Below are 27768 nucleotides of genomic sequence, written 5' to 3'. Positions count from 1 at the left end.
GGATTTATCCGCTCATTAATTATGGGGCACTTGATAACTAATGGGGCTTGAATACCTAGGCTATGACTGAGTCCACATTGGAAGGTCAGATCATAATCCCTTTTAAGCCCAATACACAGGTTTGTTCTCCAGCACGTAGCCCAGGCCTCGTTCGGATAGACTGGACAGGGTAGGACTTAGGCCCAAGTGAATGAGGTCTAGTCCAATTGACTTGATGGATCCATAAAGCAACAGACTCCTAAACATATGGGATCGTGCCCACATGGCGATAGGAAAGAACACAGTACATCCGTACATACGGTTCTGCGTGACAATGACATAATGTATAGACACAGGACGAAGATTACACGTCATAAATGATAAAAGGGAAAAGAATAAAAAGAAGAAATAAAGAATGAACCAGATCAAATTTACAAAAAATACACTATGAACCTATCTTATATTGGATCTCAAAACATCAAATATGACAATATTTTATTTGTGCTTTATATATGGTGCCTGATTTATTTGATAATCATTCACCTTGATATTTCTTATTTGGAGCAAATATTCTTTTAATTTATGCATCAACCCCATCAAATCATGCAGCCCTACGAAATTGCAATTTACATTTAATAGACTGTTGTGTTCCGGACTGGGCCAGTTGTCCGCTCACTACAAATCTCCAGTTTCATGGAAATGAAAGAAACAAATCATTGTTTTCCACTTCTTTGCTGAATCCGTGTACAGGTCTAGGACTTTATAGCTTGTGCGATAATCTAGTTAAAGCTGCTTCTTTATGAATTTTCGATTTCTTCCAAATCAAGCCGTAAGACATTGCAGCAAATCATGTGTTACATGAGCGCACTAAGTATTTCGAGATCAATTTTCATTTCCTTCATACTTTGATCTTGCACGGCTTAAGCGGCAGAATTAAAGTAATATAGTCTTCTACAACGATATCCATGCTTTTGGGCAAAGTTATCAACCGCCACGTTCATATACAAACAATTAAAAAAACTTGTGATGGCGGTAACATGAAGATAACAGTGAAAAAGATTTGTAAAGTTAATGAAAATAAATAGGCATTTGAAGATATAATTACAACTGATGCACTTAAATCATAAGCATAAACACATAACAAATCATTACTTTGAGCAATTAATTTCAAGAGTTAGTTTTATGATTATTTATTTCTTAGATATTTTTCTTGCCAAACTTGAAAGTTATATTAGCAAAAATCATTTGTCTAAAACCTTCTTCGATATTATTTTTTGTATTTGCCTAAAAATATTCAGAGCATTAGCTAAAACTTATATATTTGTGCAAAATAAAAATGTTGTACTATAAAGTCATAAACAACCTAAAAACCACCAACCAATATAAACAACTCGCTCTTTGCAAACTTTTGAACGTAAAAGTGATGATTTTCTCTTTTTCACTTCAAATCACCTCGTGTATTTGATAATATAAGCTCTTGAACTCAAAAAAAAAAAAAACAATGTAAAGAATTGAAAAACTTCCTTTTTCAAACCAAGAATTCGAAAAAATTCAGGCGCTGGCTTTCCATGAGAAATAAGAGATGAGTTATAAACCATTAACATAAATAAGATCACTTTGAAGACTTTGAAGTTCAAATATTTTACAAGTTCAAATAAAAGGCAACCAACCTCGACTCTCCTCCCACCTCCTTTTTAATGTCTTGTTGAGAGAGATAGAGAGAGAACCTAAGAACTATTTTGGCATGTGGATTACGCAACGTAAACACTTCCCTTCTTTCATGAGATTAAATGCTGTGTTGATATCTTCAAATGGCAGATTGTGTGTGATGAAGTCATCAACTTTGATTTCCTGTATTGAAAAATTTGACATGTTTAGATTGTAAATACTCTATTTTTTAGTGCCATCAATAACAAAAACTAATACATTTATGACTAGTTTGTAATTAATCAAAGCACATCAATCTTACAATTTGGCACCAAGAACAAGAACTCTCTATATTATCAATGCAGACCCACATAAGCATGGAAGATGTCGAAATTCGGAACTTCCTATATATATGAACTAAGAGTTTCTATGAAATTTTCCAGCAATAAGGTTGGCCTACCTTTAGCATTCCTGCTTCAAAATTCTAATTCAGCTCAACCTAATGAGATAATGTTTTACTTATTTTCAGATAAAAGCTCAATAGGGCATTTTGGAACTTAAAACCATTTTCCGAGTATTTCTAAAATTTAATTGCGGCTAAATTAGGATGCAACTGTCATTTGAAATTATTTTAATTCAATTTTCTGATGAGGATAATAAAAATTAATTTTCTTATTTTCAAATAATAAAAATATTTAAATAATTTTTTTAAAAAAAAAATCTATGACAAAAAAAAAAATCCCTAAAATTGTAAATTTACACAAAAATCAAAATCTCTTGCTAAAACTCATGTTCAAACTTAGATTTCGTTTTCCCTCACCTCTTAACATTAATATCCACACTGTCAGTTCTGGCATTGACTCTCACAACAACAATCTCCTTAAAGCTTTGAAACGAAATTCATTCAACATTCATTGCATCATATTGGAGCAATAGAAATAATTCGTTCGATATATTAAATTAGAGAATGTACCTACCAATATATTAGAAACAGAGAAGGTGAATTAAAAGAAGCCAAAGAGAGAGAGGAAGAGACCATTTTTATGCATTTCTCTCTTCTTTGTACATATACTACGTAAACAAAGCAATCGAATTGCTGAGGCCACAGCTTTAATTTGCAAAGATTCTCAAATCAATTAGATTAATACTATAACTGGGAAACTGAATTTATTGTATAGTATACAAGTACACACACACTAGTGGGTATTTAAATTAGGTTTCACCATATATAAATATACAGAAGAGTTCATCAATCATTGACAATCAACTGATTTTAAACTCAGTCGTGGGTGTTTATTTTGATTTATTCTTGTTTAAAGTTTTAAAACACGTGGAATTTATAAATATCTTTGAATAAAAATATTTTTTGCTTAATCATTGTATAAGTGCTTGTTTTGTATGTCATGCAAACAAACGAATTTGATAAATTATATTAATTTGGCATATCACTTCATTTGAGATTTGTTTACAAAAACAATCCTTATGAAACAAACCACCAATAAAATTATGAACAATAAAAAAATTAATTAGACATTTACTGAATCATGTTGGAACCAAAAAAAAAAAAATTATACAACCAATAGAACCACAAATAATATAGCATATAGGCATGGCCTAGAGATAAACTGTGCGTTTATTTTGGAGCTGTGTTGTGGTACTGAACAATCAGTCCATATTGGACTGTATCAAGCAGCACAATCCATGAATTTTCTTTTCAAATGAGTAAAGATTATCAGACTAAAAGTTTTAAAATATATTTAACTATATCTACATATATCCACATATGAACACATTGAACAGCTAAAATAAATCATGATTAGATCATAAATGCTTAATAGAAGTAGTGATTTATTTTTTACGGACATAACATGCTAAATCATGTTGTTGGAATGCATATGTGTAACTGTTTAAATACAATATACTCTAGACAACAAGAAAGCAGACAGCCAGACACAAATCAGGCACGTCCCACAAAAATTTATGATGCTATAATTACCTGCTTCATATACATGTCCACTAATGAAGGAAGTTGTGATTTAGGTTTCCACCCTCCAAAGAGAGATCCTTTCAATGTTCTTCCGCTAAGAAACAGTCCATAGTGAGCAGATATTTCAGGTTTCACTTTTGGTACACCAAGAGTCACCGTTAATCCCCAACCCTAAAGTCAGACACAAGAAACAACAGAAAAATTAAGTCAAAACAAATGACTACCAGCTACTTCAAAAGAAAAAAAAAAAAAAAGTAAAGATACATTAGTATTGAATAGAGAGCAATTACATCACAGCAAGACTGTAATGCTGTTGTAATCATTCCAGTGTCACCAACACATTCAAATGAGTAATCTGCCCCTCCATTTGTAATACTCTTAACAACCTGAAAAATTCAAGAGCATGGAAAACAAAATAAAGTTCAGGTAATGAGATGATACAGCATATGTACTTTCCTGTAGGCATAGAGCCATAGATGCAAGTCCTGATCTTGATTCAGAAGTGTAACCTAATTGCAATAGTTATTCTTCCTTCTATAATTCTATTGCTGGGGAAATTTAAATGAGCAAAATTATATAGTTTTTCAGGGTCATTTAGCAATTTTCTATTTTATTTCTCTACACAAGGTTGAAGCCTCTTGCAAGCATATTTGGTTTTCATTGAGTTTGTTATGGGTTATAGGAAGTAAATATGTTAATATAGGAAGTAAATATTGATAGAAGGGTCAGTTGCTTAATCTTAAGGATTGTATAATCATAGGCTTGATTTTCCTTTCTGTTTAAATACCGTCTCTCATGTATAAATAGGTTGTAATCTCTATTGTGAAATACAACAAATATTATCCTTTTATATGGTATCAGAGTCATTCTCGTAGAGATTTAATTTTTTTTTCTCTCTCGTCAAGTTTTAATTTTTTTTTTAGAGATCTAGGGCTCTATTCATTTGGGTTACCCAAAAAGAGTAACATTTGGATCTCACCATCGCCGGAGTCGCCACACTGTCCCCTTGTCAGATCTGAGGTTTGCCATTTAGGTATTGGGTGGAGGTGTTTTTGGTACTGTTCATATTCGGGTACTGTTCATCGGATACTGTTCACGGATACTGTTCTTCTGATCCTTTATTTATTTTGATTGTTTTGGGTTGATTGTCCTTATGGCTGAAGTTAAAACTACCGTAACTAATGTGATTTCTGTGATGACTAAAATCACGGAACACAAATTAAATAGATCTAATTTTTTAGATTGGAGTAAGACTATCCGTATTTATTTACGAAGTGTTGAAATGGATGATCATCTTATCAAGGATCCTCCAACTGATGAAACTCGTAGAGATTGGATGAGGGACGATGCTCGTTTGTTTCTGCAGATTCGAAATTCTATTCATAGTGAGGTGGTTAGTCTTATTAATCACTGTGAATTTATTAAAGAATTAATGGAGTATTTGGAATTTCTATATTCTGGCAAAGGGAATATTTTCCGTATTTATGATATGTGTAAAGCGTTTTACAGAGCTGAGAAAAATGATAGAACTTTGACATCCTATTTTATGGATTTTAAAAGAGTTTATAAAGAACTTAATGTATTTATGATGCCGCGAACCTGGACATACTAAGAAGACATGTCAAAAACTACAAAATAAGAATCAGCGCACACAAATGGCGCATATGGCAGTTGAGGCCCCTTCAGATCATGGGATTTTTGATATCTGCAGATGAGTATGCACAATTCACCCAATACCAGGCATCTTTGAAATCCTCTAATTCCTCCTCTATCACTGCAATTGCCGAGTCAGGTAACTCTATTTCATGTCTTGTGTCTTCATCCTCCAAATGGGTTATTGATTCTGGTGTTACCGATCATATGTCAGGTAATTCTACCCTTTTGTCCAATCTTGAGTCTCATGCATCGGCTTCTTATGTTACTCTTGCTGATGGTACTAAATCTTTTATCATGAGTTCTGGTCATGTCAACTTAACCCCTACTCTTTCTGTATCCTCTGTGTTATGTCTCCCTAAGTTCGCGTTTAATTTGCTTTCTGTTAGTAAACTCACTCGTGCATTGAATTATTGTGTCTTATTCTTTCCTGATTATTGTATTTTTCAGGATCTTTCGACGAAGCAGATTATTGGTAGAGGGCGTGAGTCAGAGGGTCTCTACTTCTTGGATCAGCAACTACCTAGATCTCTTGCATGTTCCACGCGTTTAACACCTTTTGATGTTCATTGTCGTTTGGGGCATCCTTCTCTCTCGGCTTTGAAGAAGTCATATCCACAGTTTCATTCTTTGTCTGTTTTAGATTGTGAGTCTTGTCAATTTGCCAAACATCATAGTTTACCTTCAGTGTCTCGAGTCAATAAACGGGCTTCGTCCCCCTTTGAGTTAGTACATTCAGATGTTTGGGGTCCTTGTCCTATTGTGTCTAAGTCCGGCTTTAAGTACTTTGTTACTTTTGTTGATGATTTCTCTCGTACTACTTGGTTATTTTTAATGAAAAATCGTTCAGAATTATTTTCTATCTTTTGTGCGTTTTATGCTGAAATCTAAATCCAACTCAATATTCCCATTTGTATATTGCAAAGTGATAATGCTAAAGAGTATCTCTCTGGGGATGCAGATGTAACATTCTTTGAGTCCACTCCGTTTTTTCCGCCATCATTTGTTTATAACACCCAGGGGGAGGAACATGACCTATTGTTATACACTGTTCGCTCTCTGTCTCCTCAGACTACTCCTATACCTTTCGCTCATGTGCCAAGTTGCCCTCCCATCTTTCATGTGTATTTCAAACGCTTAGAGGACTCTGACTGTGCTCCGCTACCCGCTTCTTCGTCGACAAATCCTGCTCCCACTGATCCTTCACTGTCTGATTTGGATTTGCCCATTGCTCTTCGCAAAGGTAAATGTACTTGCACTTATCCTATTTCAGCTTGTCTCTTATAATCAATTATCCTCTTCTCATTATTTTTCCACTGCTTCAAATTCTATTTCAGTTCCCAAAACTGTTATTGAGGATTTGTCCCATCCTGGTTGGCGTGCTGCAATGGAAGAGGAAATGATGGCCCTTGACACTAATGGTACTTGGGAGTTGATGTCCTTGCCCCCAGGAAAGCGAGCTATTGGGTGCAAATGGATGTTTGCAGTAAAAGTAAATCCTGATGGATCTGTTGCTCACCTCAAGGCCCGTTTAGTGGCCAAAGGTTATGCACAAACTTATGGAGTTGACTATTCTGATACATTTTCCCCAGTTGCCAAGGTCACATCTGTTCGGTTGTTTATTTCCTTGGCAGCTACACATGATTGGCCTTTGCATCAACTAGATATTAAAAATGCTTTTCTTCATGGTGATCTTCAGAAGGAGGTTTATATTGAGCAACCACCTGGTTTTGTTGCTTAGAGGGAGTCAGGCAAGGTTTATAGACTTTGAAAATCCCTTTATGGCTTGAAACAGAGTCCTCGGGCATGGTTTGGCAGGTTTAGTGAGGTGGTCCAACGGTTTGGAATGAAGATGAGTAAGTGTGATCACTCAGTGTTTTATAGAAATTTTAATAGTGGAGTAATTCTGCTTGTAGTATATGTGGATGATATCGTTATCACAGGAAGTGACATTGCTGGCATCACATCCCTAAAAGAATTTCTTAAAATACAGTTTCATACAAAGGATTTGGGTTCATTGAAATATTCCTTGGGAATTAAAGTTATGCGGTGTAAGAAAGGCATCTTCTTCTCTCAAAGAAAATATGTTCTTGATTTGTAAGCAGAAACAGGAAAATTGGGTGCCAAGCCTTATAGTGCCCCAATGACCCCTAATCTTCAACTTACCACATAAGACAGTGAGCCATTTGCAGATCCTGAAAGGTATAGAAGATTAGTTGGCAAGTTGAATTATTTGACGGTGACTCGTCTTGATATTGCATATTCAGTGAGTGTGGTAAGTCAGTTTATATCCTCTCCTACTGTTGCCCAGTGGGATGCTTTGAGACAGATTTTTTGTTATCTTAAAGGGGTCCCAAGGCGAGGCCTATTCTATGGCAACCATGGGCACTCAAATATTGAATGTTTTTCTGATGCTGATTGGGCAGGCTCGAAGGTTGATAGGAGGTCAACTTCTGGGTATTGTGTTTTTGTGGGAGGTAACTTAGTCTCATGGAAAGGTAAGAAGCAAAATGTGGTCTCCTGTTCTAGTGCTAAATCTGAATATCGAGCCATGGCACAAGCCGTTTGCGAAGTCTTATGGGTACGTCAACTATTGGAAGAAGTTGGATTCACAAATTTGGTGCCTGCTAAGTTGTGGTGTGATAATCAAGCAGCTATCCATATTGCCTCCAATCCAGTATTTCACGAGAGGACTAAACACATCGAGATTGATTGTCATTTTGTTTGTGAAAGGGTCCAACAAAAGATAATATCAACAGGACATATCCGAACTGGAGAATAATTAGGAGATATCTTCACTAAAGCTCTAAATGGGACTCGAGTTGATTATATATGTAACAAGTTGGGCATGATTAACATTTATGCTCCAACTTGAGGGGGAGTGTTATGGGTTATAGGAAGTAAATATGTTAATATAGGAAATAAATATTGATAGATGGGTCAGTTGCTAAATTTTAGAGATTGTATAATCACAAGCTTGATTTTCCTTCCTGTTTAGATATCGTCTCTCATGTATAAATAGGTTGTAATCTCTATTATGAAATACAACAAATATTATCCTTCTACAGAGTTGATTCACTTTTGGATGTCAGACAGAGAACTTAGAATTCTACATGAAATGAAGGTTGCTTCTGATGTTCCTGCTTGTCAAAGGCACTAAGTTAATCGATAGTTTATCGAAAGTATTGTTGGTGTGCACGTGTGATACAGCTCAGCTACTGAGGCGCCAAAAGATTAAGTTATCAAGTAGTTTGTAGTTAGTTTTAGAAGATCATGCTTTCCTCGTGTATTCTAGTGTACCATACTATTATAAATAGAGCTATCTAGCTTTGCCTCTAATATACGAAACACATGAGTTCTTCACATATTTCAGCCTTCTTCAGCAAATCTCACACAAAAATCCCTTTCAAAATCTCCCCAAGTATGACCTCTCTCTTCTTTGATCCAATTATGGAACCACGCATCAACCTTATCCACAAAAAACAAGCTAGCTACAGACACCATTTACTCTCTAGCGACATTACAGCTTTCAAAATATTTGAGGCATTTCCTATTCTAAGCTCTAGGTTCTTTACCATCACTTATCACCAATTTAATTTTAGGAATGAATCTAGTCATACCTTGAGCATTGGCGACAAAACCTAGTCTCAGCGTAGAAGAAGGATGACTAGGACCTCTCGAGCTGGGTAGAAAACCTCAGCCCCCAAAGGACCCAATTGGAATGTCTGTTGCTGCAGCAAGCTCTCCCGCGCCTTCACTACTTTTGCCTACCACTCCTTTCCATTTACTTGGGATATTAGCCCCAAATATGCTTCGCAGCTCTTCCAGGATAGCATTCCTGGTTTTCGCAGCATTCTTCTTGAATTTCTTCCCGCAATTCTTCCTTGTCTTTCTTAATGCTCTCCTGCAACACTCGAATCTGCTCCTCCACTTCCACCAACCTAGACTCCTGATTTACTGCTGTGGATTTAGTCATCGCGAAAACTGGATCGTATTTCTTGCTGTAGCATAGATTTGGAGTCAAAACACCGACTTATAGCCTTAGCAAGCAGGCTCTGATACCAAATTGTTAAGAACTAGAAGAGAAATTAGGATGAGAAGTAGAAGAGATTAGATGAGAATAGAAATAGGAAGAAAAGGAAGCAGAAATAGAGATGAGGAAGGATTGGTTATTTCATTTTCAATATCTTGGTTGTTTACAATCTTCCCTTTTTATGCTCGTAGGTCCAGTAACAAACTTGTAACAACTTTGTAACAAATTTTGACTTTAGCTAACCCTAATCCCTCCAAAACTGACAGCTAAGTTGTCATCTAATTATTCTTATTCCTTCTAGAATATGTAACAGTCACTTGCCTGCTGAATACTGGTCTGATTGTGTCTTGACAGCCACATACCTCATCAACAGATTACCAACAAAAGTCCTTTCATGGAAGTCACTTTATGAACTTCTTTTTTCTAAACCTTCAACCTTTGATCACCTAAAGATTTTTGGATGCCTTTATTTTGCTGCCAATCTACAACCACATAAAGATAAATTTGGTGATAGGGGAATTAAGTGTGTTTTCTTAGGTTATCCTATTAGGCAAAAGGGATATAAGTTGATGGATTTGCACAAAAAGAAGTTGTTTGTAAGCAGGGATAATACACATACTCCATGTTCTGGTCACAATACTTTTCCTCCTTTCAATTCAGTTCTTCCTTCATCTCCTCCTATAACAACTTCTCTTGTTTCTTCTATTCCTCCAAATTTAGATAACTTTTATTCTATTCCTTCACAAAATTTGGTTTCATCTAATGAAAATGTTCCTCCTAGAAGAAGTGCTAGAATGCATAATCAACCTACATGGTTAAAAGATTTTGTCTGTACTTCCCATATTGCTATTTCTGCTGCTGTCAATTAAGGTATATCATCATTTGTTTTCTCTCCTAACCATTTCTCTTACCTTAATTCAGTTTCTAGAATCCAAGAATGTACTATTTATATACAAGCTGTAACAAATCATAATTGGATAATTGTTATGAACCAGGAATTGTAGGCCTAGGAACAAAATGGTACTTGGGAGTTGTGTTCACTACCTAAAGGCAAGAAGGCCATTAAACTCTAATGGGTCTTCAAGGTAAAACATGGGCTAAATGATGAAGTAGAGAGATATAAAGCTCAGCTTGTTGCCAAAGGGTGCAATCAGATTGAAGACTTGGACTTCAAAGAGAGGTTTCTCCTGTAGCCAAGATTGTCACTGTGAGATTGTTTATTGCAGTGGCCACAATCAAACAATGGCCCATCTTTCAACTTGATATCAACAATACATTTTTGCATGGCTATTTGGATGAAGAAGTGTACATGAATCCTTCGGCTGGTTATAGCAATGCAATGCCTGGACAAGTCTACCTCTTGACGAGGTCTTTATATGGCCTCAAGCAAGCCTCTTTCCAATGGATCATTGAGTTTACAATGTTTCTCCAGTCCATTGGCTTTCAACAAAGTGTCCATTATCATTGTCTGTTTACTCGATCTTTGGATGGTCAGTTTCTTGTTCTCTTACTGCAAGACCAAGTCTACCTCTTGACGAGGTCTTTATATGTCGATGTCGATGTCATTGTGACTAGTACAAGTTCTCATCAGATTGAACAAGTAAAATCAGCTTTGCATTCCCAGTTTACAATAAAAGACATTGGTTTTCTCAAGTACTTCCTTGGTCTTGAGATAGCCAAATCAGATCTTAAATGTTGGTACCTGTTGACTTATTTATTGATCCTAACGGATTCTAGGGATATGATTTGATTTGATTAGGATCCTTAATTATCTCTGTAATTATTATTTGATTATTTGCTTCATGTTTAAATATAATTCTTTGTGTATAAATAGTCATGTAGATCAATTGTAAAGATTAAGAGTGAAATACAATACTCTAAATTTTTCCAAAATTCTTCATGGCATCAGAGCCTTTTCCTGATTTTAGGGCTCAAATTCAATTTTTTCCTCTTTAGGGTTTCAAAACCCTAAATCTACCTTTTTGGTACTAACCCATCTAGGAGCCTTTTCTCCTCTCACCGCCGGCACCAGGAGAATTGCCGGACTGTCGCCGGCCGATCGCCCAGCTCCGACGCTGGAAAAACCTGCGCGTGAAGCTCACGCGCCTCCCTTTCCCGGTGCGTGACCCATCGCCTGATGCTGCTTTGCCGCGCCGATCACTCCGGTGACGATTCTGACCTTCCTATGTTGCTACTTAGTCTTTTGGTGAATCAATTAGGCTCTCTTGTGTGTACAACCTTGGATACCTCCTATTCTGTCACAGTTTATAAACCTTTACCATAGCAGAAGGTAATGCTTCCTCTCATAATAATATTCTATTGATTATTGATTCTGGTGCGAATAGACATATGACAAGCTCTTCTAAAGGCTTTCTCAATTATTTTCCTTCTCTAACTAAAGATAGTGTCAAAATTGTTGATGGCTCTTTTACTCCCATATCCGGAACAAGTTCTGTTATTTGCACATCCAACATTAAATTATCATCTATCCTCCATGTTCCCCACTTTTCTGTCAACCTTTTATCTGTTAGTGCTATCACCAATGCCCTTAATTGTAAAATTGAATTCTTTCCTGATCATTGTGTTATTCAGGATCTTCACACAGGGAAGAGGATTGGCAATGGTAGGCTGCATGATAGCTTATACATGTTGGAGGGTGATCCAGGTTCTTCGATATCTCAAGCCTGTTTTGGAGAAAATAAGGATGTCAATCAGGAAATAATACAGTTGCACAGGCGGTTAGGGCATCCATCATTTTTTGTCCTAGAAAAACTTTATCCTAATTTGTTTGCTAGAACTCAGTTTGGTTCTCTATTTTGTGATACTTGTCAGTATGCTAAACACATTAGGACATCCTATCACTTGAGTCATAATAAAAGTCAAATTCCTTTTGCGACTATTCATTCTGATGTTTGGGGGCCTACTCAAACTGTCTCCTTATCTGGTAATAGATGGTTTGTTACCTTTATTGATTATTGCACTCGAATGACTTGAGTTTATTTGATTAAAGCTAAAAGCGATGTCTTTTCTTGTTTTCAATCCTTTCATAAGATGGTTTGTACTCAATTTGATACTAAGGTGAAAATTTTGAGAACTAACAATGGAAGAGAATACATGGATAGTAGATTTTCTGCTTATTTGGAGAGTAATGGGATAGTACACCAGACTAGTTGTCCTTATACTAATGCTCAAAATAGCACTGCTGAGAGGAAAAATAGGCATCTATTGGAGGTAGCTCGATCTCTTATGTTCACCATGAATCTACCCAAAGCATATTGGGGAGATGCAATCCTTGCATCTTACTTATCTTATCAATAGAATGCCTCTGAAGACCCTTGACTTTATGAGTCCTTTGGCGGTTCTACAAGGTAAGAATTCATATGTTGTTCCACCAAAAATATTTTGGTGTGTTTGCTTTGTCCATACTAGGACGGCACGGAAATTGGATCCCAAGGTCCTTAAATGTGTGTTTGTTGGGTATTCTTCGACACAGAAAGGATACAAATGTTATCACCCTCCTTCTAGGAAATACTTAGTCAGTATGGATGTTACCTTCCGAGAAACTGAACCCTACTTCAGTACCATGCATCCACCTCTTCAGGGGGAGAATAATGAGCAAAAAGAAGTGATCCCAAATTCTGTGATTCTGAATGATATGGTTCAACTTGAGAGTTTGAGTTCTGGTAAATAGGGAGAGATGTCCAATCAGGAAGAGAGAATTGGTCGTTTGGACAAGCCAGATTTGAGAAGGTATTCGAGGAGAGACAAGGCAGAGGAAGCCATTATGCAGTCTACTCAGAGTCAAGAATCTTCTTCTGGTGAGTTATCCAATCAAGAATCTTCTTCTGGTGAGTTATCCAATCAAGAATCTTCTTCTGGTGAGTTACCCACAACTCTTAAATGCATCAATGACTTAGATAAACCTATTGCACAAAGAAAAGGGGTCAGATCTTGTACTAAAGACCCTATTTCTAACTTTATTTCTTATGAATCTTTGTCTCCTTCCTACAGAGTCTTTGCCTTATCTATTTCCTCTGTGCCTATTCTACTGGATTGGAAGAAATCTCTTGCAGATCCTAAATGGAAGGGAGCAATGATTGAAGAGATAAAAGCATTGACTAAAAATGAGACCTGGGAGCTTGTCACTCTCCCACCTGGAAAGAAACTCGTTGGTTGTAAATGGGTATTCACAGTGAAACACAAAGCTGATGGCACAATTGAATGGTTTAAGGCTAGATTAGTTGCTAAAGGATTCACCCAAACCTATGGAGTGGATTACCAAGAGACATTTACCCCAGTTGCAAAAATGAACTCAATCAGAGTTCTGTTATCTTGCAGCAGCCAACTTGGACTGGGACTTGCAACAGTTTGATGTGAAGAATGTTTTCCTTCATGGAGATTTAGAGGAAGAAGTGTTCATGGAAATTCCTCCTAGGTTCGCTGATGAGAAGATACAAGGAAAGGTGTGCAGGTTAAAAAAGGTTTTGTATGGGCTAAAACAATCTCTTAGAGCTTGGTTTGACATGTTTAGTAGAGCCATGATGTCTTTTGGTTACCAACAAAGTAATGCTAATCACACTTTGTTTATCAAACATCACAAGGGTGATCTAATCACCCTTCTTATTGTGTATGTTGATGATATAGTGGTGACAGGTGATGACAAAGAGGAAATGGCTCAACTAAAGAGATTGTTGACTCAGGAATTTGAAATCAAAGATCTAGGAAAACTGCAATATTTCCTAGGTATCGAGGTGGCTAGATCAGAAAAAGAAATTTTCGTCTCCCAAAGAAAGTACATTCTGGATCTTTTGGAAGAAACTGGTATGATGGGGTGTAAACCAGCAGAATTTCCCATTGAAAGTAATCACAAGTTGGAAGCAGGAACTGGTGAGTCCGTGGATATTGGAAGATACCAAAGATTACCAGGAAGGTTGATTTATCTATCACACACTCGACCGGATATAGCCTATGTTGTTAGCTTAGTCAGCCAATTCATGCATGACCCTTGCGAGACTCATATGCAGGCTGTACTTCGCATCTTGAGATACCTAAAGTCTGCTCCAGGGAAAGGGCTTCTTTACTCCAAACATGGTCACCTCCGAGTTGAAGCTTTTACAGATACAGATTGGGCAGGATCTCTCGATGACAGGAGATCCACCTCTAGCTACTACACAATTGTGGGAGGGAACCTTGTTACCTGGAGGAGCAAAAAATAAAGTGTTGTTGCTCGGTCAAGTACTAAAGCAGAATACAGAGCAATGACCCAAGGTGTGTGTGAACTCTTATGGTTGCAGAAGTTATTGAAGGAGTGGAGGTTGCCCGAGAGAGACAAGATAACTTTGTATTGTGACAATAAAGCTGCTATAAGTATAGCACAAAATTCAATACAACATAACCGGACGAAGCACATTGAAATTGATCGGCACTTCATTAAAGAAAAATTAACAGATGGTGTTTTGAGCCTAGTTCATGTGACTTCTACTAGGCAACTTGCGGATGTGTTTACTAAAGGGCTCAACAACAAAATCTACCATAATCTGATTTGCAAGTTGGGCATGTGCGACATCTTTGCACCAACTTGAGGGGGAGTGTTGATTTATTTACTGATCCTAGCTGATTCTAAGGATAGGATATGATTTGATTTGATTAGGATCCTCAATTATTTCTGTAATTATTATTTGATTATTTGATTCCTGTTTAGATATAATTTTTTGTGTATAAATAGTCACGTAGACCAATTGTAAAGATTAAGAGTGAAATACAATAATAATCTAAATTTTCCCAAAATTCTTCAGTACCTTTATTAGTCAAAAGAAGTTTATCCTAGATATGTTGAAGGATGTTGGAATGTCTGATTGTGAACTTGCTTCTGCTCCCCTTCCTAAAGGTTTGAAGCTATCCATCGACGAAGGAGATATTTTTCCTGAGCTAGATAAGTTTCGGAGATTAATTGGCAGACTTCTCTATGTTAACATAACAAGACCTGATATTAGCTATTCGGTACAGTGCCCGAGCCAATTCATGTCCAGTCCCAGAAAGCCTCACCAAGAAGCTGCTTTGCATCTCCTCAAATACCTCCGATCTTGTCCATTGCAGGGCCTTTTCTTTCCTGCCCAGTCAGAGTTCCAGCTAGCATCGTGCTTATTGTGATGCTGATTGGGGTTCCCGTGTTTTTTCTCACAAATCTCTTACACGATATTGTATATTTCTTGGCGATGCTCTTGTTAGTTAGAAAATCAACAAACAAAATACTATTTCTAAGCCCAGTGTTGAGGCTAAATATCGTAGCATGCCTATCACAGTTTGTGAACTTGTGTGGATTAGTTATATTCTCTCATATTTAAATGTTCATGTGCAGCTCCCCATTCAGATAGCCATATAGCTAACAACCCTGCTTTTCATGAGGGTACTAAGCACTTGAATGTTGATTGTCACTTAGTACAGGAGCACTTGCAGTGTGGTTTTATATTTGTCATCTGGTCAACAATTGGCAGATGTGTTCACAAAAACTCTCTTTCTCGCTGCTCATCACTCAGTTATGTCCAAGTTGAATCTTGTTCAACTTCCTTAAGGTCCAACTTGAGGAGGAGATGTTAGTGTGCATATGTGATACAGCTCAACTACTATGGCACCAAAAGATTAAGTTATCAAGTAGTTTATAGTTAGTTTTAGAAGATCATGCTTTCCTCGTCCATTCTAGTGTACCATACTGTTATAAATAGAGCTATCTAGCTCTGCTTCTAATATATGAAACACAAGTTCTTCACTATTTTTCAGTTTACTTTCCTTGTTAACAAGTATTGGTACTCCTTATCACCCAAATCAGTCCTCACGCTGCACTAGTATTTGCTTCCCCTCCCAATATCCACAATTCTATAGTTATGCTATCCTTTAAATGTGCTTTTGTTCTAAAAGTATGCCTATATGTTAAACGATACCTGTTGAATAGGTTCCTTGCAGTCATTTGGGTTGATAAATTGTGTTATTCCAAAAGCCTTTGCTGCACCCAGAACAGAAATGCCATTAGGATCCACAAGCATTACTTTATCTTATTAATGCAACCCAAAAATTTGACTTGAAGTGCGAATGTGAGTCACACCTTTCTCATGCTTTTCAGGATTACTGTCAACACCAATTATTTGAGCCGCCCCTCTGAGTTTAGCACCTTGTGCAACCTAATATCAAAATGTTAAATGAGTTAATATTATGATAATGCAGGTAACATTGTCAGTAAAATTGATACAACATGCAATACTTACAGAGAGGCCTACAGTTCCAAGACCAAAAATGACTACAGTTGATCCTTCAGATACATCAGCAACATTCCACGCTGCACCCAAACCTAAAATTGAACCTCAGTTGTTATTAATCTGAAAAAGTACCACGTTCTCAGTCAAATTGTCAAGCAAGAGCAGTTTATCATCTCCCCTCTTGCTTACAGAGAAACTTACAAAGAAAAACAATTATGAAGATATAATTTTCAAAAGTTCCAAGATAATATCCTCCCCTTGCTAATAAACAAATCCTGGCACTGTATTTTTTTACACAAGCGAGAACAGTTTGATTGTATATCAAGACTCTTTTGCTCCAAATCTCACTTCCTTAAATATTATGGATGGAGCCTAAGTTTTTGAGCTCAAACTATCTTATCTTAATCTTGTGGAAATTCATGTTTATGTATCTTACTATCTGCTGTATGTTCCACTTGTAATGGGAATGCAGATATGAATTTGATCAATATGTTCCAAGAATTCCAACAATGTGCAATTTGTCAAACTGCATTCTGATACCATTAAGGCATAGACATCTGCACCAGCAGCTAAAGTATATCTATGATTTTTTTTTTTTTTTTTTTTTTTTTTGCAACTTATAAACCTTTTACAGCTAGGAAAGATTTACAAGTATCTTTAGTTCATTTGCTTTGTATCTCTAGAAGTTTCTCTGTTCTCTCACATATACTTTGGTGTCTTATGTGCTTAGATCCTTACTTCGGTTCCCAGTTTACTAGAAAATGACCTTCTCCCTTTACTAGTTTGAAGTCCTTGAAACTATACTTGCAAAACTACAGTGGATTATCAAGGATGCTTTTCAAGTAAGTTGTAACTTGATCTTGCAGTTGTTAAAGGTGCAAAAGGCACAGCCCTCAATGCCTCAGCTGTTGATCTGCTGGCAAGGCTCAATAGGCATGTGCCTAGTTGCATCCATGCAACACTTCACATGAATTGCAGAAAAATTAAACAATTAGACACACAAAATCATACATGTTTATGATTGACTTGTATAAATCTATAGACAGTTAGACACACAAAATCATACATGTTTATGAAATGTACACAAGATTAGAGATCATTAACTTATAATTATAAGATTCAAACTCTGAATATCATACCTGCAGCTACTCCACAACTGAGAAGGCATATTTTCTCCAAAGGTGCAGCTGGGCTAACTTTGACAGCACACCCAGTGTGCACCACTGTGTATTCACTGAAACTTGAAACTGCACAGTAATGGTATATGGGCTTCCCTTTAATTGAGAAGCGGGTTCTCTGATCACTATGCATTACACCTCTCCTCTCCAAACCCAGTACTTGGCACATGTTGTTTTTTCTAGTGTGTGTACACTGTCTGCAAGTCCTGCATTCTCCTGTGAATACTGTGAGCACATGATCCCCCTCTTCAAATTCAGTCACTCCCCCTCCGATGCTCTCGACAATCCTACAAACTTGATAATAAAAACAACTCCAGTTATCTTCCTCAATACATATCACATGGTTATCCTTATTATATGCATATTACTACATGTACAAGTGCCTTAATTGATAACATTTGGAATAAAGATGATTAGCATGCAATCTCTCTTTTATGGTAGGTGCCAATTAATCGTAAATGTTACTACCCGAGCTTCTTTTTAGTTATTTCCCTGGTTCTCCCATATTATTTTATTCTCAACCTTAAATTTTGACAAAGAAAATGTAGAAATTTAGAGATGGTGTATATTTTTAGGGTAATTTGAGAGAATAAAACGTAGAAATAATTGGCCAATTAGAAATTTTGGAAGTTATGGTTGTCATCAAATTATGAACTTGAAAAAAAAAATCAAGAATTTAGGACTGTGAAGCACAGATTTTGCAGTGGAGGACAGCAACTGTAAGGTTCTCTGCTGCTATTTGACAAGAAGTAAATTATTTTTCTGATAGCATTGTCTAAAGTTAGAATTATATGAAAAAACCACAAAGCAAAAACTAGAAAAATATGAGGGTGAGCCTTGATGACAAGGCTCCAATTTAAGCCAAAGGTCACATATTACAAAGTTAAGCACTCGAAAATTGTGCAGAGGCATGATGAGAATTATTTATTACATTAGAAAGGAAAGTTTAGAAGTTACCCTGATCCTTCGTGGCCAAATATCCGAGGGAAAATAGCCTGCATATAGATTCATGTTATCTAAGGCATTCACCCCACTGACTGTATAAACACAGGAAGGGAGAATCGGAATATAAAAGAGTAAAAGAACAACCAAACAAAAAAAAAAAAAAATCCTCAATTACGACTGAACAACTACACAGAAATCAATTTAAAATATGATGCGAGTGTGCAATTTCAGGTTTAATTAACAGGATGTGGGATGGATATTAGTTTTTGTTAGAACTTTATTCAAACGGATTGATTTGGTCTTCAGGATATCCTTCTAGATTTTAGAATTATATTTTTTAGATTATCTTATTTCAATTTTTAAAGTAAGATCATATCTTATCTAGTTGTTGAAATTTTATGTTGTTTTTACTGCAATAAATAACACAATAGAGTTATCAAGTTTTACATAAAATTATCTCCCATTCAAGAAAGTGTTCTGTTACGGTGATGGGTCACGGATTGCATCACGAGATGACTGATAGGAGAGGAGCTCATTAGAGGGGGCTGTTAACACAAATAACTTCTAATACAGTGGAAGTTCATAAAATTATAAGGCTTCTAATAAAAATATTAGTCTAATACAGGTAATTATTAGATAATAATGTATTTGAGAAGATAATAAAAATCTAATAACAAACAAATAAGATAAGATAAAATAACATAATAAAGGCTTCTACGAAAAATATTAGTCTAATACATGTAATTATTAGATAATAATCTATTTGAGAAGATAATAAAATCTAATAATAAACAAATAAAATAAGGTAAAATAAGATAATAGAGGTGAAAAACTAGTAGATAAATATAATATGCTTATTATGGATTTGGTCTATCCATTATCCATAATATTTTCCCTATGTTCTCCGGCATGTTTTTTCTTCTCAACAGTGGTATCAATCTTATGGGATCCGTGAGAAAAAAAAAAGTATGTTCAAGAGAGCTTATGAGAAATGAAAAAAAAGAGAGCAGCTCCAAGTGAGAATTGCGCCTTTATGGGTTATTTTTATGGATTATTAGAGAGCAGTGTTTTAAATAATGAGAAGTGCATCAACGAGAAGAGTCATAGGGAGAGAAGTGTTCCAAAGAAACTTTTTATGAGAAAGTGCATCAACAAGAATTCGTTTGTAGAGAAGTGCTCCAATAAAAAAAAATCAACACTAGAAGCTTGGTAATTTGGAAAAATTCGTTCTAATGTAATTAACAATGTAAGGTTGGTGAAAAGTGCATCAACAATTGGTCAGAAGTAGTTTAAAAGAAGTGTTCTAAACATAAAATTGTTAGCTAGAGAAAAGTGTTCCAGTCCATCAAAATTTGATCGGAAGTGCTTCAATTAAAATAACAATAAGAATAAAGAAAAAACGAGCAATGAACTAAGGGCGGGAATGTTGGAACTTAATTCAAAATATCCTTTGATTTTTTAGATTAACTTTAAGTATGATCATCATTTTATCTAGTTGTTGAGATTTTATGTTGTTTTTATTGCTAGAAATAGCACAGTTAGAGTCATCAAGTTGTACATAAAATTACTCCATTCAATAAAGTGTTTCTCTATACTCTTCAGCAGAATTTCTCACTCTTACCATACCATATCATCTGATCCTGACTGTTAATCTGGAAGATGCACACTTACCCACCAAAATTAGTTAGCAACTCTATTCTATCATAGAAATTTTTACTATTCTGAAACTGATTTAACAATAGTTTCATATGTCATAGCCCATCAATATGTATGGTAGAGATTAATGGTGTGAGTATACTGGACATGGTAATGGCAAGCTAGGAGTCATGAACAGGAACTTCTCTGCTTTCAGGAATGCGGCAACTTTCTGGCTTCGGAAGTGCAATAGTTGCTAAAAGGGATTGGAGTTATCAATCAAGGGCACATCTACTATGATGCAATTTTATTTTGACAGATTTTGTGAAAATAATGGTGTAAAATTGCTACTTGATCAAACATAATTTAGCAACATTTCTATTATCTTTATTATTACTTAAATAAACATTTTCCAGCTTAATTTATGGTTTTTGTTATGTTTTTGCAGGAAAGGAAGAAAATGGAAAGTTGGAGAAAAAGTGCAGGAGAAGCCAGAAAAGTGATTGGGTCAGAGTGATTTGGCCAAATCAAGCAAAGGAAGCTGAGGCAGAAACCTGGAAGTAAATTCGCAGAAATGATTTGGGCAAGTGATCTGCCCAAATCACATTGACGTAGAGAGACAGCAGAAGTGGGAAAAGTGCAGAAAACTGAAATTCAAAAGTTGAGAAGTCCAAATCCATTTTAAATACTGCCAGATCAGTCCCAAGAGTCACGAAAAAGTCTTTCACTTAAAGAATTCCATTCACAATTAAATACAAAAAAAAACAAAAGAGGAATCAAAGACTACAAAGAAGACCAAGTCAAGATTGGGATTTCCAAACCCTAATTGGATAAGGATTCTCCAGCTATAAAAGGGGACAGCATCTAAACCAGCAACATCTCTCTCCACCTTCGGAAATTTTGCAGAAACACAGCAGCTTTTCTTCTTTTCTTTCTTCCTTTCTTTTGTGATTTTGTCCACCATGAGTGGCTAAACAATTCTCTTTTCTAGTTGAAGTTGGAATTTCAGATTTGTAATGAATTGGGAGATTTAAAACTCCATTATTAAACTCTTATTTACCTTCAATATTTATGCAACCTAATCTTTCTATAATTATTGCTTTGCTTTTAGAATCAATTAAGGCATGTTGTTTTTAATTGCTTGAGTAATATATTGTTTGAATAATTTAGGTCCGTAATTGCTTAGATTGTTTAAACACAAGTGTAATCAGTTGCATAATCTGAACTTGACCACGCGGTTGGCAAGGTTAGAGTTGGGTTTCTCTAAGTCCTAATACAGTTAACAGTTATTCGATGCTAAAAGTCCCAAGGACGTTTCTTGGCAACTTGTTAACTAGAGTTTGATTAACGAACGTTTCCTAATTAAACTAAAACTAGGAGGAATTTGGATTGTGAGAAGCGTCTTCCACGTCCCAAACTAACTTATTGAAATAAATAAGAGTATCAAAAAGTCAATAATCAATTCTAAACAAACTAGAATTCATCTATACTTCAACTAGAATCCTTTTCCCATTGAAATTCTTATCCTTTTAAATTATTGTTTTCTCTTGCTATTTAGTATTAATTCATCAAATCAAAACCCCCCCTTTTTAATTATTTGTTATTCACTTGTCCAAGTCATTATTAGGAAAATCCGTAGTGTCAAATCCCTGTGGTTCGACCCTATTGCCACTATCTACAAGTTAATTGTTGATTGTTTAATAGGTTTATTTTTTACGGCTTCGACAACCGCTATCACTACTTTTTTTATGAACCATCAAGTGGTATTTTGTCTTGGTCCATTGATGATATTAGTGGGTAGCTTATTCTCATAGTTGTGCTGTTTAGCTTTGAGGCATTTGCCCCTGTTTGTAACCAAGAAAGAGGAGCAAAACAAAAAGAGCAACATTTGAAAATAGTCATTAACTTTTCAACCCGTCTTGTGTATTCAAACTCATGTTTTGAACCTCTAAGCACAAAAGGTAAAAGTGCCAACAAAAAGAATTGCAAATGAAAAACACAATTTTGCAGCTAAACCGTACCCATATGATTTATCATGGGAAATTTACCTCGAGAGCTTTCACAAACACCAATAAATACTGGTCAACGATTGCAAACTGGACTAGAGTTTTGAATTTTTTTGGTCATCAACCCTAATTAAAAAATTAATTTACCTATTGAGATTTGTATTTGCAATGGGATTACGGGACTTAAAAAACTTAAGTGATTCTATTGATTCTTAATTCTCTGATCAGAAATGCATGACAAAAGGAAAACCATTTTAAAATTACTCTAAATGATGTATGCTTTTTCTGAGGACAGCGTAAACATTTTTTGTTAGGTCTTCATAATGTATCAGATCTGCGAAACAAAGAAGTAAAAAAAGAAGAAGCAGAAATAGATCCAAGAGAGAAGAAGACATAGAATAGAAGTAGAAGATTATAGAAAAGAAGAGAAAGAGATAGAGGCAGAGATAAATGAGAAGAGTATCTCTCCATTCAGTTTCAGAATGTCTCCCTACAGGTATTAGACCTCACTTTATACAGCTGTTAGGTAACTAACATCCAGCTGCAAAACCATTTTATGAAAGAATCTACTATACCAAAATAATCACTATTTGCCTCCAATGATTGACATCTGGAATTACTAAATTCCTTCCTTAACAGTTCTATATTTCCTTGTACAAAATGTGACAAGTTGGGACTATCTGCCTCTTATAATTTTGAGGGCTCTATGGTTGATGAGTGTTCCTTGAAGGGATGGATCACATTACCTTGCGAAGACACTGAAATTGGAGAAAGGATAATAATCATAGGTGCAGGTACTCAGTGAAGGCCCAGGAAGTGAAGTTCATGGCCCAAAACAACGAAAGGTCTATTGCAGAAAATATTTCAAGAAGAAGGGAAGAGATGAGTTATCAGCAAATGGAAATGGAGAGGAAGGTTCCAGAATTCAACAGCTGGTACTAGTTGAGCTGTTAGAGAAAAATGCAGCAGAAGTCACATGGGAACGAGAGCAGAGGAAGTGAACCTTTCTTCATAAATGGGCAAATCTCAAGAGAGGAAGGCAGGCTGTAATTTCTTCAGTTATGCAGCATTAGCTAGTTCAGGAATCCCTGATTTTGGGAACTATCAATCTGAATGCTACCCAGCAGGTTAAATTTGGGTCAGACCTAACTCATCCCAAAAGCTAGCTCAAGGGGAGGAGTGTCTATGGTCCATATAAGAGGCACATTACTCCTTTCCACAACCAATGAGGGATTCAATACGCCCCTCTCACACCCATTAAAACCCAGAATTTTACTGGTGCGTGACATATTTATAGGAGGCCCAATGGATGGGAGGCTCTGATGCCTTGTTAAATTTGGGTCAGGCCTAACTGACCCCAAAAGCTAGCCAGGGGAGGAGTGCCTATGGCCCATATAAGGGCACATTAACCCTTTCCACAACCGATGTGGGATTCAACAATAACAAAACCGATGCATAAAGATTGAAAAACTCAATTAACTACCTCACGAAAACCCCTTCAAACAGCATAAATCACCAGAGTTTCCATTATCTTGCAAATCTCAAATGCCATAATGTTTCAGACTAGTCTAGAAACCAGAAACCATTTGCTTACCACGAAGGGCATATAATATATGCCTATATTGTATGACAAATTCCATGATCATTGGCCTCTAGAATTATTAATCAAATGGTCTATCCAATCAAAAGCAACAAAAAATAACAAATTAGAATTCACTTTATTAACTCTAGAATAGCAATCACATCTCAAGCAGTAGGATGGGACTTGCCACACAAATACAGTATGAATGGAATTTAGGTGGTGCTTGGATGATAAGCTCAAAACTAAGCTGATTCGTCTATTTATATATAAGCTAAGAAGTTTGACCAAGTATTTTTCCATATCACTCTTGTTTAATTATAAAAATTCTAGCATAGATCTTATTTAGTAACTTTTAGTAATTTTAAAAATAAATCTGCTCATATGCTACTGTAAGTATCAACTATCATCCACTTATAAGCAATTTATCAAATTTTAAATTAACTGCTTATAAACAAATTTACATAAGTGGCTTCCCCTGTGAATTAAATTTAACACATTATAGAAATTTTATAATACCTACAAAAGTCACAAACCATTTTAATTTCTCTAAAGGATAGTTTTCTAAAAAGCTGCTTCTGCTGCTCTGGAACGTAATTTTGAACATGCACTTACAAAACAAGCAAAATGGAGGAGTGGAAGGGGGAAACCTGAGATTCCCAAGCGGTGAAGTCGCTACGGCAAAGAGAGGTACAGACGACTTTGATCCTAATCTCGTTAGGTTGTGGTGGACTCAATTGTACTTCCTCCAGCACCAGCGGCTCCCCAGGTCCCCATGCCACCGCAGCTTTTGAAAAAAGAAATCTGTGATGTAATGTAATAAAATGATGAAGAAAAACAAAGAATCAGAAACCAAAAAACTACCTTTGCAGGTGATGACATTATCATTATGGAGTGGTTCCATAGACGAAGACATTGAATTGAAGATGGTCACAGGGAGGAGGAAGAGGAAGAGGAAGAGGAGGAAGAGGAGGAAGAGGGAGAGAGGGAGAGAGAGAGAGGTAGGTAAGCTGAGTTGGTGCAGAGAAATAAGAGAGTTTACGTTAGCTCGGTGTGGTTGTTGAGACTTTTAGTCAACACCAGCATTTGACGCCACCGTCGTCTACCTTCCCCGCTAAACGCAACGTGGCAATTGGCAAACAGGTTCTCAGGTCCGCTCCGGGACAGTTAGATAACGGGCTTCTTGAATTAATTTCCTGTCTTAGACAAAAAATATATATATATATATTACATGGAAATTTACAAAAATTTAATTAATTGACTTTTTTATTCATTCTCAAAATGGAAGAATTTTTTTTTTCTTTTAAAAAATACAATTATATAATTAACATTTTTTCTAAATATTTTATTTCAAACAAAAGTATAAATTAGATTTATATTATTTTTTAATTATTACATAAAAATTATTTTATATTTATTTTAATATTACATTTTAAGATTTATATAATAGTATCACAGCAGCGATTATAAAATTATTATCTTAATATTATAAAAGTAATAATTTGATAATAATTTAAAATTATTGGAAAGAAAATTTATTTTTTTATTATGGTAGAGAGAGGAAAATTTCAAAAAAAACAAGAAAATTAATTAAATAAAGGGATCATTCTAAGTCATTCTATACATTTTTTATCTTAATATAAGAAGTCATAATCTCTTTAAGTTGAGAGTCAAGCAAATGTCAACCAGCAAACACGGAAATAACAAAATTAGCAAGATAATCAGCCACGCTATTGGCTTCCCGACAATAATGAACCAATTGAATCATCTAGGCCCTCTTCAATAAGACTTGACATTGCAAAATTAAACCCACAATCAATGATTTGAAGTCACCCATGATTCAGCAGATCGAATATTAGGTGAAAGTAGGCGAGAGTCTACATTCACCTCTACCTGTCGACAACCATGCTCCCATGCACATGTCAACCTATGGATTAGTCCTTGTAATTCAGCTACTATTGCACTACACGCTCCCAAACGAACATAAAAACGAACAAGCCAGCCCTCGAGATGATTACAAATCACACCACTAGCACCGCTACACCTAGGATTCCCTTTTCTCACACCATCATAGTTAAGCTTGACCCAATCGCCAGCTGGAGGTTGCCAAAAAACAGAGATAATAATTTGTCCATACTTACAAGCCATATTGGACCCATTTAGCCAATCATCCTTATTACGATGAAGATAATATACTTGAGAATGCAATTTTTCAGCAAGGCAAATACCCTCAGAAACATATTGAAAAACCATGGCATTTGGCCAACACCAAATCCACCTCACAATAATACATAATATCTCTAGGGGTGGCAACTAACTAACAAACAAGAGCCAAAACTAGCACCAAAGCGCAGCCAATCAAACACAAGAAGAGCGAAAAAGAAAATGTACATACTAGGGTCCCAAATTTGCTCCTAAACAAGACAAGCAACAGGGAAATCTCGTAATACATGGCTAACAAATTCCTCACAAAACCCACAAATACTACAGGCCAGATTATGAGTAAAATTACGTCTAAACCTTTCCACATTAGTCATTATCTTACCATGGACAACCAGCCAGTAAAACATACGACACCGTTGTGGCACTTTAATCTTCCACAGTGTTTTCCAAAGGCCATCCCTAGGCGTAAAAGTAACCCTATTAGCCAACTCATTGGTAGATTTAATGGAAAACATACTAGAAGGTGTGTATCTCTAAGCAACCATATCACAATAATCTGCATCCTATGCAAGAGTGATAGAATCTAATAATAGGCAAGCATCCTCATTAATAAAATGTCTTTAATAAAGGACTAATTAGATTCCGTCAAGAGTTTTAACCAATATTGTTTGGTTAAGAAGAAATAAGAGAAAAGATAGGCTAAAAGACTAAAAGTCATATTGAAATTCCTCAAAAATTGAAAAGTGAGTTTCTAATAGCCAAGAGAGTCTATTTATAATAGAAAACAAAACCCTAATGTGCAAAATTATAAAAATACCTAAAATATCTAAAAAAATAATTAAAATGCAAAATTGACCCTCTAAACCATGGAATTTCTATATCGAACTTTGTGACGAGACCTATGGCTCTCGTCACATTTTTGAAAATCATGCGTCTTGAAATTTTCTTTTCGAAAAGCTATCGTGGGTCTTTATTGAACGTCGGTAGCAAAAGTTAGGCCCGGTCCAAGTCTGTCGTATAGTCCAAGGCTAGTTGCTCCATGTCATTCCCTTCCACTCGTAAAGAACTCGACCTCGAGTTGTCATCAGCAGGGTAGTACTAAAATAGATCTGCCACATTAAACGTCTTGAAAATTTTCATCTCATGTGGGAGGTGAAGAACATAAGCATTGTTATTGATCTTCTGAATGATTCGGAATTGACTAATCTTCTTGGCGTCAAGCTTTTTCTATCCTCCACCACGCTCCTTGCGTAAATACACCATAACTTGGTTACCAATATTGAAAGACTTGAAACTCCTATATTTATCAACTGTAACTTTATATTTATCATTGGCTTCTGTAAGGCATTGTTATACCTGTTTGAAAACATCCACGTGATGTTTTGCCAAGTTGCTTACTGCAACACTGTTGTGAGAACCTATGGGAAGGGCAATAAGATCAACTATATGCGCTAGGACTTTCTTGTACACAATAGCAAACGGTGACATCTTTGTGGAGCTATGGACAACACTGTTGTAAGCAAATTTTGCTTGGGTAAGAGCAAAATCCCAAACAGTTTTCTTGTTACTGCAGATGCAGCGCAGAAGATTGCCAAGCGTGCGATTCAGCACTTCAGTTTGTCCATCAGTTTGGGGATGTGCAGCACTGTTATATCGAAGTTCAATTCCAAAACGTTTCCATAAAGTCACCCAGAAGTGAGCTAAAAACTTCAC

The 27768-nt window shown here is 35.9% G+C and overlaps 1 protein-coding gene across 3 annotated transcripts; it reads right to left on the bottom strand.

Annotated features, from left to right (window-relative positions):
• Nucleotides 1-1548: 1548 nt before the first annotated feature.
• LOC110609384 (alcohol dehydrogenase-like 6) lies at nucleotides 1549-25058 on the bottom strand. Of its 3 annotated transcripts, none has more exons than XM_021748928.2 (10): nucleotides 24757-25058; nucleotides 24543-24679; nucleotides 18685-18722; nucleotides 17689-18014; nucleotides 16559-16641; nucleotides 16399-16474; nucleotides 16238-16299; nucleotides 3904-3999; nucleotides 3623-3784; nucleotides 1549-1830 (listed from the first exon to the last, which is right to left on the bottom strand). In XM_021748928.2, the coding sequence occupies exons 1-10, from the start codon at nucleotides 24806-24808 to the stop codon at nucleotides 1714-1716; spliced, it is 1149 nt and encodes a 382-aa protein (XP_021604620.1). In that variant the 5' UTR covers nucleotides 24809-25058; the 3' UTR covers nucleotides 1549-1713. The 3 variants fall into 3 exon arrangements, with proteins under 3 accessions (XP_021604620.1, XP_043808194.1, XP_043808195.1); XM_043952259.1 differs by having other exon boundaries at nucleotides 24543-24696; nucleotides 24935-24993; XM_043952260.1 differs by lacking the exon at nucleotides 24757-25058 and having other exon boundaries at nucleotides 17689-18021.
• Nucleotides 25059-27768: the final 2710 nt, after the last annotated feature.

This window comes from Manihot esculenta, chromosome 2 (genome assembly GCF_001659605.2).
Source record: "Manihot esculenta cultivar AM560-2 chromosome 2, M.esculenta_v8, whole genome shotgun sequence".
Taxonomy (NCBI): domain Eukaryota; kingdom Viridiplantae; phylum Streptophyta; class Magnoliopsida; order Malpighiales; family Euphorbiaceae; genus Manihot; species Manihot esculenta.
This window is presented reverse-complemented; position numbering and strand designations above follow the sequence as displayed.